At 35.3% G+C, this 12,373-nt stretch overlaps 1 protein-coding gene across 17 annotated transcripts in view; it reads left to right on the top strand.

The window, feature by feature from the left end:
* The window catches only part of LOC107168435 (CUGBP Elav-like family member 1), a 194,864-nt gene that overhangs the window by 67,412 nt on the left and 115,079 nt on the right, over positions 1-12,373 (top strand). For all 17 annotated transcript variants that reach the window (XM_089225092.1, XM_089225105.1, XM_089225101.1 and 14 more), the window contains one exon: positions 11,357-11,565. In XM_089225092.1, the coding sequence (XP_089081218.1) occupies positions 11,357-11,565 (209 nt within the window). The remainder of the gene's footprint in view (positions 1-11,356; positions 11,566-12,373) is intronic.

The raw sequence follows: 12,373 nt of genomic DNA, 5'->3' as shown, positions 1-12,373 counted from the left end.
GCCCGTCAGGCATACATTTAATGGGCAAAAATCAACGGACGTGAGCTTTTGTGTTAATGGTACACGAAAACCGCATTTGCCCCCAGACAGCACGTGACCAAATTTCGTATTAAGATTATTATTGAGAAATTGACGACGCATATTGTCCGTTCTATACATGGTTTATTTTTTTAACGACAAATGTCACGCACCTATAATTTATTCTTCGGTGTATCGTATTATTATTATTATTAGATAATATAGTATTACTACGCATGCAGGGTCACGCGCGAGTTGCGTCATACGTATTATACATTATAGATATAGTATTATAATTCCGCACATAAATATAATAGCGCGCAGACTTTTGGTGGTTGGTCGACGTGCAATGATTTTTTTTTTTAGTTTTCAACGGAAAATAATCAGTTTGTTTTTATTCGTTTTCATTATATTATGATTATTATTATTATTTCAATTCTATACGATTCCTGTTGTTCAAACGATCCCGTATAGCATAATACTACTACGTTAACGACTGGAGAGTAATTTGCATACCCATTTTTTTTTTTTTTTTTTTAATACATCGCGCAAAACGCGTAGGTATATGTATAGTGACAGATTAATTTGAATTTTGAGACATTTATTCGTCCGTGTACGTATAATATTATAATATATGTGCGATGCATGACGACATTCGGCGCTCTATTATATTCGAGTGAAACTTTTATTGTGTTGGTATTTTTTTTTTTTTTTATGAAATACAATAAAAAAACTAATAACAACATGAACATGACCCATTAGCACGTTTGATGTTAGTGTTGAATAGTAATTTCGGTATCTTGTTAAGTTGTTTAGACGTATAGGTCCCCGCATTATTGCTGTAAAAATAATCTCGTTCGTTAATCGTTGTACTAATTTTCCATCCCGTTTATTGTTTAGTCGGATTAACCGACAAAATATAATAATGCTATTCGAAAACTTAATCGTAAATCCAGTCCAACATTATTATTTCAGAATAAGAGCAAACGTATCACGCTATTATCCCGAAATTGATTGTTTATTAATCTCATTTAAATAATATACGGGTTAAATATTTAATCATGGTTAATTTATGGCAGGCACGAAAACTCATATCTATGTTTTAACCAGTGAAGAATATTATCCATTTTAATATTTTAATATCTCTTTTAAATAACTTTTATGAGGAAAAAAATAATTTTACCTTGTATAATTTATTAATCAAACCAATTTTTTTGTTTAAATTATGGTAATGACTAATAAACATATTGCGTCCCTTAAAAATGTACCCACTAGTTACTATGTTTTATTGGCTCCGTCCCATCAATCAATTTTACAAGAAGACAGTGTTGTATACCACACTGAACAGAATAATAATATATTGTGTTAAAAAATTTAAAACCGATTCCACTTGTATTTATTTTTCATAAAAAGCTTGCAAAATGTGGGCATTTTTTTATAAGTATTTATTTCAAAAAAGCCTGTATAGCGATCAGTCCAGTACAGAAATCGTAATAATAATAATCGGATTATAATGTATTTATTGCATTGTTAAAATAGAATCATCAGTCGGTAGAATGTTATTTCACTTTCTATTATAGCCCTCGACCCCTCTATCCGTGGTTTTCGGACAATGGACAAAATTATAATGTGGATAATGTTGCAACACAAAAATAAAAAAATAAAAATAATATAAAATAAAAATCTATTCATATAATCCTAAACCCATTTTGTACTGGTTGATTATAACGTACATACCACACGCACACACACACACACACACGTGTGTGTGTGTGTGTACTGTGTGTGGTGTGTGTTTGACCGATTAACGAACAATGAAGATGCGCCATCGTTTTGAACGTTATATGAATATACATAATAGCATTATGTAATAATATGGCAGAGTACCTTTCATTATGTGGTGTAACATTAATATCGTCGAAGTACATTTTATTAATATTATTATTATTATTATTATTATTATACACACAATATTCGCGCCTGATAGTAATATACGCGATGTGCAGGCAGGCGCGTTTGTCTAAGCCATGATCGATTGGCCGTCGGTCTATTTATTTGATCAGTGACACACAAACATGTTAATAAGTACTGTGTCTGCATGCGCACTCAATGATGGGGAGGGGGGTATAAATTACCGGTGTCATAAGGCAGTTTTTAATATTATAATATAAACTATAGTCTATAATAATTGATATCCGTGAACTGTAGTGATTGATAAGTGTATATAAATTAGTACATTGAGTATAATTCTGGAGTGCATCAAAAAAACTTTTTAAAATTAAAAAAAAATGCAGGATGAGTGCGGGCGGATAACTTTTTAACTGCATTCGCTCTCAAAATGCATCTGTGCGCCACTGGATTTTTGGAAATATTATCCGTTAAGCGTGAAAAGAAACTTTAAGGCTTCGTATCACGAAAAGTCTTCAGCCCCACAACTCGGGTTTCAACGACGGTATAAGACAATAAAATTACAATTTCATAATACAATAATAAAATAATAACAACAACAACGAACCGGATAAGTACATGGTTGTATCCGTTGAACGATAGCAATCTATAATAAATCAAATTCCAATTTATCGCTTCTATAATATGGCACCACAAAAATAGATATAAATGTACAGGGGCGCGGTATTGACAACGGCAGTAATAGAGAGACGGCGCTATCTTTCGCTCTCTCTCTCCTACGCACTCACCCGCTCACCCATATTTCACTCTACTTCTGCACTATACGTCTGTTCGGCGACGGTGTATGCATTTTTAATAGTCTCCGCGGGAGTAAAGTGGAAAAATGTGTTTCGTCCATATTATTTATTTATCGAACTTCTGTCACGAGGAAACCCGCACCGGCGGGCATTATTATGATAGTAGTAGTAGTAGTAGTAGTATTAGTAATAATAATAATAATAATAATAATAATAACAATAACAATAATAACAACGGCAGTACAACAGTGTGTCCGTTTTGGCATTGTAGTGCACCATACTTGTACATCCAGAGTGCCCACCACTACATTACTCGTGGTGATATCGATTTATTTACGAGGGTGGGACGTGGTCAACGTGGGATATTATATCGATTGTGTGCTGTTTAGATTATTAGAATTATCTGCGCAGGTACGCTAGAGGGGTAGGGGTATATAGTCTCCGGTAGGAAAGGCGGTAGAGTTTAACAAAAAAAAAAAAAACTAACCTCAGTTATTGGATAAAAGCGCAGAAATATTATATTGTACGGTACAATAGTTATATTTCAAACATCGAAGAATCGCTCTCACATGTGTCTATACCAATATATGTGTCATGTGTGTGTGTGTGTGTGTGTGTGTGTGTAACTTTGGAGTTGTGAGACTCATGAAAAATAAAATAACGTGCAATATGTGAGATTAATGACGATTGGCAGTTGTAGACTTATTATTATATTATATTTACGCGTTTTATTGGATTCGCAGACATTTTCGATGCATCATGGAATATATTCCTATATGGACGATATGTTGTGATTGTTATATATATGTACGTCAAATAATATGTAAATATTTTATTTGTATAGGTATTTTTTTATTTTTTTATTTTTTTTCGTATGGTATAGGTATATTATATATTATATATATTTGTATAGGTATGATAAATCATAATATTATTATCTCTCAATCGCCGAACAACGACTGAAGTAACCGAATAATAGGATGATATAATACTCTCAAAAAATGATAATGATGACGGTACGGTGCGCTGGTGTATTTTTTTAACTAAAAAACCCGACCATCACTGCACGAGGATGATCGTTGCAAGTTTCGCATACATGCAACATGGTGTACCACGCTAGGGTTGTGGAGGGGTGGTCAGGGGTTGAACACGCATCTGCGCTATACTCTAACGAATAAAATAATGCGAAAAGAGAGTGAAAAAAACCAACTCGAGTAAACGCCGTCGGTGGTGAGGAACAAAAGGACATGTACGCCCGTCTTTGTTACCCGGACGAATATACCTAATAGAGTAGGTACAACAATGACGACGATAATCCCAAACTAATTCGTACAGCGAATGCACATATAATTCGCGGTCTCTGATCTCTACGCATTATATTTCTATAATAATAATTATTATTATTATTATGTGGGTATAACACAGATTATATTATTATTATAGTAAGCGTCGAGAGTTCACTCTTATATCTTGTGTGTATATATAATATGATGTGTAGTGAATGAGTAACTACAATCTACGCGGCTACATAAACGAGTACCTATGTTATACTATATTGTATATTATTATAAAGTCATAGTAGACTACCCCTCTAGTGTGTGTGAGTGTGTGTGTGGTTTTTATTTACTCGTATTACACCGTATGTTCGATAGCAAACGCAACACGCTGCACGGTACTATTTACGTATATTATATTGATTGATCTTCCGTGTGGGCTTTGGTAAAACGAGCTTTACATTGCACCAGACCTATCCCAATGGCTTTTGATCAACCGCCACACTAAAGCCGCCGGAATAATATTCTCGAATTACCGGCGGCGAAAACCGTGTGGGAATCGTTTACTACAAATGGGTTCGCTGAAATTGTTTCCATGATATTATTATACATAATATATACCATTACGGCATATATGCATAATAATGATCATGGGCCGAGATCGATTAGGACCAAACGCGTAAAGGCTTACAACTATCGATGGCAAACCAAAGGATTGTTGCGCATCACGACAACGCAGATGGCGTAAAGGATAAAGTAGAAATTTTCCGCTTTTCAAACTTTCAAGTCGTTCGTGGCTTCGGGTTTTTCCAACACCGTGATTCGAATTAAGAGAAAAAATGAAACGTGTATGATTTTGTCAGGTGGGGGTGTATATATACACAGTTAACTCGTGAACCCTGAAAAATCGTTCGCAATCCAATCCCTGCGCTGCATTATCCGTACACACTAAAACCATAAAGTAGCCAAAGGTCAAAGACCTTGGCGAGTCCTCTCGTCGCCGCGTCAACAATACGATTTTGATTAGTTGCTTTAATTTCGAAGTGTATTTTTTTTTTTGCTTCCGTCTTCAGCAACGACCGAAAAAAAATATAAAAATACTTATTCGTTCCGCCTCGTAAAGTATGAAACACGCGCGCGGTTAGCGCGAACTCGAATTCTTCTACAATGCGCTGTAAATCATTTAAATTTGAATAAATCTAAAAGTTTGCGGGCGCGCCGTGCCGGGTGAAAACACCGCGAACCCGCCGCCAACGGTAATTGTCGGTGTACGACCTTAATTTATAAAAATTATTTTCATTTTAGCGAGTATTAAAAAAAATGTCGTCGTAAAACTTATTCGTCATTCTAAATCCGCGCGGATTACGTTTTAATTTGTATGTTAATAATCGAGCAATTATGAAAATGAGTTCGGACTAAATCTCGCGACGTCACATTGATAACACGCGTAATCCTTGTGCCTGAAAATATCATAATATTATTACTGCACGAACAAAAGATTGCAGACAGAAAAAAAAAAGGTTTGTCAATAATTATCATTGATATGTGTTCGAGCCTTAATCCCGATAAAAAAAAAGTGCTCACATAGTATAACGTTTGCTTTTTTTTTCTCGTCGTTTTATATAATGTTACAACCGCTCGTAAATCATAGCTTGCAGATGGGGTTTTTTTTTTTACCAATAACAAAATCCACGTTTACGGCGACGTCCGAGAGACTGCATCAGGCGTGCTCCTATTTCTGTGCTAATGCGTAGGTATAATATATACACCGTGGTCGGATTAACTCGTATCGACGTTGCACGGTGTGCGAACCGATTTTGGACCGTATCCATTTCCCTGCAAAACCTCTCCCGTCCCGTCCGCGCGTACATGTATTGGTTTTCCACCGAAACGATTTTTAGGCATTCCGCCGCCGTCCAGATTTTAACACCTCATTTTTGAAACGATTTTTTTCATAATTTATTATAATATAATGTCAGCCGATGGGCAACATCGTTTTTGCCAGCTGCGGAATGAATCTTTTTTTGTACAATTATTCCTTCACGCATTTCGGTAAAATAATTCAATTTGATTAATATTAGCCGCTTCAGTGGCTATTTCGGTAAAAATCCACAACACGCACCCCGGGCCGAGTTCGCAGTCATTATCGTCCAATTTATGGAACGTCGGTCATCGAACAGGTAGATCGTATCTTCCGCATCGTCGAAAGCGCTACCCGAATTATGATTCATACAAACTTAATAAATATCAATAATATTATTGCAAAAACTCCACGTTTTTCGTCCAACAACACTCTTAATGATTTTTTTATATTATATAATATTACCTATGTAAATTATACTAAATTACAACGCATCGTTGTTTTGTTTGCTTTTTATGTTTCAATTAAAGTCAAGCAATCTAACAAACGATAAGACGGCAATATTACGAAAGGATAATATTTGAAAGAAAAGGATGTGACCAATGAGAAAAAACCATTCTAATGACTGCGAATGAGAAACATAAATTCCTCAATATTATTGTAATATTATTCGAAATAAATTTTTGAAAATACCATCAACGAACGATGATAAGACATTAACTAAACTTGTCGTCGCGTCTTTTAATCCAATCGATATAATTCTGTTGCAGTAGAAGAACATTAAATAAAAATATTTTATCTTTATCGGTCCTCCGTATACCAAAGTGACTTTTTAACATACAAAACAACACCGCCGGCGCACAAACAATAATGCAATCCATTGTGCGCTCAATCGCATATTTTGTATCGTCGTATCGTTATAATAATATACCTGCTCAATATCAGAAGACAACCTGGAAGGAGCTCTAAGTCCACAGCCAATCAACATAGAAAATTAATTAATTATTAAAAATTAACTAATCTATACCAACTAATATAATCTAAATATATTTAAATCGCATTTTTTTATACTATTATTATTGTTACCAGTGGCGTATCCAGGATTCATTTTACGGGGGTGTTTTTAAATTTAATAGTCATTTGGTAGGTTACACCACCCGTATAACATAAACAAGTACCATATATTGATGTAAATTATTATATTAATGAAAATAATTATAGTAAATATTTAGTAGGTATGCGTACAATTTGCAAGTCGTATAAAACTTTTATACTAGGTATAACTAAAATAATAACTTTTATTTTATTAATCACAAAAAAGAAATAATAATAATATGGTACATATTATGATTAATTGAGAACCTAGGTGAATTTTAAGCGGCGGGATTGGAGTGCAAGTTCATCAATAACCTCTGCCGTAGATATAGGTATATGTCTATGAATATTCATTAAAGCTAGACCATTCAGCCTGTTTTCTCCAACGGTATTTCTTAAATAAGTTTTAAGTCTACGGAGAGTTGAAAAGGAACGTTCACTCGTAGATGTAGTGACAGGAAATGTTGCTAAGATAACCAACAGCCTGTGAATCGTAGGAAAAATAATAGAATTACAGTTATGCAAAGCATCTATTACATGTTTCGGAGTGGACTTTTTAATCTGTTGCTTCCAAACCAAAAATTCACCCTTTGCACTTTTTTCATCAACTACAATATCCTCTGCATATATTTTTTGGTCTAATAATTATTAGAATATATAATTAAATTCGGTCTAATGAGTAAATTCAGAGTTTGATGAAAATATAAAAAAATACGGATGATGGGGGGTGTTCTAACACCCCCCCTAAATACGCCCCTGATTGTTACGTATATATTATTATTAATGCTTCATACTTGTGTTAAAAAATATTAATGTTTATAGCCAATAACCTTTGTGGTCGACGCTTAATTAAAATTAAAAAAAAATATAACCTTACCACAAGATATTTTAATGTTTTATTTTTTTTTTTTAACGGAATTTCGCTTCGTAGAGGTAGTTCAATCAAAAAGTCTCTCCGCATTGGACATGACGATTTTTGCACTACAGTGCCGGCTAAAAATAACGTATGAGCCCGGTCCGTTATTTACCAATAAAAAAAGCCTTTGCGCGTGCGATGCCAAAATCGGTACGGTTATTTGATTATCAGCTATCGTAATGGATTATTACTCATTTTAAAAACTTTAACGGGCAACTGGTTAATATCCGTTATCGTTTCATCCGAATGTCTATTATAACGATAACGCACCATTAATTGCATGATGATAAAACCATAGGACATATGGCATGACATTGCATTATTGTAACGGTCTAGTTAGTTTATCGGAAAAAAGACATACGATAATGCAGCAACTTAGAATTCAATTGAAACGTTATTGTAATTATATAATCCGTAGGATAATTTTTTCCAACGTAATTTTTACAGGAGTGGTGTTTAACCTACCGGCGTTGCGCAAACACTCGAATAATTCGCACCGGAACATATTGTGCGGTAAAATCTTCCGTGCCGGAAACGTATTTTTGAACATACACACTCTTTCAAGACTAATAGACTATATTATAATAGTGTTCGAGTGCGTGCAAATCGTAAAATCACAATTCAATAATTGTTTTACGCGTGTCTAAACTGATAGTACCTACGTATATGATGTCGTAATATTGTGCAGCGCATAAAGCGATGTCGGTAAAAACCGCGTCTTGTGGTTTTTGATATTTCCAAAATTAGATTCGTTTCCGGCACAATAATATGGAGGCGAGGGTGACGAGATAATACAATTTTACCGAGATTCCGTGTGAACCTATATCAACGCAGCGGGGGAGAGGGGGGAAATAAGTCGTTCGTGCCGCTCCGTTATACGTCGCATGTATATTATTCCGCAGCAAAACGCAAAATTGTTATTATTGTTATTATTACTATTACTATTATTCAGACGGCAGCGCGGCAGGTATAATAATAATAATACACGCCGTCGCGTATAATATTTCGTTTCATTTGTCCGCTCATTACGAGGCGTTCATGCATATGCAATTTCGGTACTCGAGTGTGTACGAGCAGATAAGGACGCGCGGGGCGTCGCATTATCCCCACACACTCGCACCCGTGATAAACGTGTGGGGCGTTTTGAGCGAGTGAGCGGGATGGAGATAACTATACTATTAAAACTCTCGCCCCCCCCTCATCCCCCCCCACTCAATCACCACTCCGTTACCGCGTGCAGTGGCTGCCCGTTGTGGTTTTAGGTTTCTGTGTACGGTTAGTTATTTGTATTACGGGTCTATATTATGTAATAATTATAATACCTACCTGCCTGTTTGTTAGTGAAGTAACCAGAAATTTTTCAAACGAGGGGCGGGTGGGGGTCCGACAAAATAAACCATTTTAATTTGTAGAAACATCGAGTATATGTTTTTGCTAAGAATAATATTATACGTTCCAAGGGTGTGGTGAGGGGGGAGGGTCCGGACCCGAATTCCACCACCCTCGTTGCACCATTGCTACCTACTTTATCATTATGATGATGTGCGTTATGAGCGGTGTTTTTTTTCCCCACAAACTCTGCGCCAGTTAAAAAACGTAGTCGACGTTCGACTTGTGAGCAGTGCGTGGAAATACTACAAGGCACGCATAAAGATATAATTTACAGAGTAGTGAGCGGGTGATGACAAGCGGGTGTTGTCCGACTGCTGCCGAACGAAATCGTTTTTTTTTAACTTTAATAGAGTATAATATACGTAATCATACTCTACGATGAGTAGCTAGCCCGGCATTTTTCTTATAATAAAAACTTCACATATTTCTCTGCGGGGGGTATTTCAGAAGATCTGTTTTTTTGGATATTTTCGTTTAGACATCGATCGTGCATTTTACTTACGTAAAATGACTGTTAAATGATGTATACTCGATATCAATATATATCACAACTCGTTTTACGTTTTTTTTTAGCTGCGTGAAATAAATATGTAAATAAAATTTAGTATACGAGACAATATTTTCTATTGACATTAATTGCTAATTTTACAATCTTCTGTTTCACCACTACACACAACTCATCCATTGTAGATTATAATACACATTACAGCGTCCAATAATGTACTGATATTTATGCTTGTTTACTGTTCTGGTGGTAGAAATTTGTATTATACCATATAGTTGGTTCATTTTCACGGCGTTCGTGTTACATTGATTATTTATTATTCATTTTAGATTCGTAAACAACATCCATATTATAAAAACGAAAAAGTTAGCATATATAGTCGTAAAATTTGTTTTTCCTCCTTTCTTGTTTGTTGTTGTTATTATTATTATTATTTTTAGTTCTTGAAACGCCTTATCCGTCGCGCTACTACCACCGTCCACCACCCTCGACCTCGTAATAGTGTATGATGAGTATATTATTCGACCCGCAACGCTTTTATTTTATTTTAATCGAAACGGAAAAATGTATAAAATAAAAACACAAACGCTGTCTTTTGCACTCGTTGACTTTCGATATCACAAATGTTTTTTTTTCTTGTATAGAAAAAATGCAACCTTACACAAAAAGGAAACCTTAAAAGCATGACGGTGATTTTGGTTTTTCAGTCGAAAGGCTACAAAAATAATTACCAATCATGGTGGTGTCACAAGACGATGATAACTACTATGACAATGATACGCATTTCCTTTGATCAGTTTTTTCTCTTTCGCGTGGGTCACATTTTTGTTTCACTTCTTCGTTTTTAATCGACTAACTATAGTCGTATATTACATTGTAAAGTATTGAAATACCTAACATAACAATATGATGTCGACGACGACGGGATTCGATCGGATCAGGTGACATTCGGTCGTAATGATCGTCGATTGATTGGACACGTGTGCCACAATAATAATAATACATCATGTATATATAGTGTGTAAATCCTACCATTCAACAATCACCGCAACGACCATCGCCGACGGTGAAATCGGATCTTAAGCCTCTTTAGGGCAAAATGCGAAATGGTCGATGCAGCCCGTGCCTATATATTCTGTCGGCCCGACGAATCTCCCTGGGGGGTCGTCTTTAAACACAATTTGGGGTAGATCTCCTTGTGCACACATAAACCGCGCACATATGTATATATATATATATATATATATATATATATATATATATATATACATAATATAGAGGTAAATGTCGAAAGAAATCAGTTAGACGAGCCAGGTTTCGACGACACACGGTTGATTAAAAACGAAATATATATCTGTACATAATATTATTATTATTATTATTATTACATATAGGTAATAACGTATATGTATGTACTTAGATGGGTAACCGGTATAAAATGATATTGATATAGTGAGTCTATACACAAGTAGATCGGATTACATTAATTCTTCGACGTCCCATCATCCCCCGTAGTATTATGATATTATTATAACGTTATGTAACTGAGTCATACATCATATATTTTATTATTTTTTTTTCCACTTTCAGTGATATAGAAATGTCCATTCCTACCCCATGTGCGTCCACGGCCGATGGCAGCAACGACGGCGAACAACCGGAAACCGATTACATAAAAATGTTCGTGGGCCAGATCCCCAGGGCGATGAACGAACAGGATCTGATGGACATGTTCGGCGAGTTTGGTCGAGTGTACCAGTTGAACTTGCTCAGGGACAAGTTCTCCGGGGTCAGCAAAGGTAAGATATTACCGCGGATTTCGTTGGAGAATTATTTTTAGGAATTACTATCTGAATATTTTTACTCGGATTTCGTGAACGGTACGGTTTAACCGAATTATACGTATTAATATATTATATTATAAAATGTGCACGTAAACCGTGCGCAGTTCGTCGTTCGTCGTGGCGAGTGATTGTCGCGTGTTCCGACAACGCTATATAATAATATTACGTATGGCGATATAATATAGTCGTGAACGCAAAAACGTAAATTTCAATCTGCCGTACAATTGTTTTTGTCACTCTCCCTCCGTCTACCTGCCCTTCTTGTGACTGTATATATAATTAATAACAATAATAAAAAAAAAAAAAAAATGAACATTTGATGAAAAGTTTTTCAGTTTAATTGCGGCTAAAATGGCAGAAGTTTTCAAATTAGACACAACGATGCGATGTGTACAGAACAGTACCAGGGAAATAATTATTACGAACGACACGACATCGTCTCCGAATTCCATCATACCATTCCTCTTTTCGCATATATATAGCATAAGGTATTAATGGGTACCTATTATACAAGTACGAGTGCGTTCTGTGACGCGATGGATACGCATAACGATAACTCTAAGTACACCAGATAATATGATGATACATATAACTACTATAACAAATGGCGAGGCACAATAATATTTTTGACATTCTTAAAATTAAAATTCTTGTTTGGCCCTGCTCGTCGGTTTTTTTTTGTTTGATATATTTGTCCTGATACGATTTGCCATTTTATTATTTTTTTTTTTGAAATATTATTTAACCGTGGACATTGGTACAT

The sequence above is a fragment of the Diuraphis noxia genome, unplaced genomic scaffold (assembly GCF_037042655.1).
Source record: "Diuraphis noxia isolate RWA-SAM2 unplaced genomic scaffold, SU_Dnox_SAM2 contig0004, whole genome shotgun sequence".
Taxonomy (NCBI): domain Eukaryota; kingdom Metazoa; phylum Arthropoda; class Insecta; order Hemiptera; family Aphididae; genus Diuraphis; species Diuraphis noxia.
This window is presented reverse-complemented; position numbering and strand designations above follow the sequence as displayed.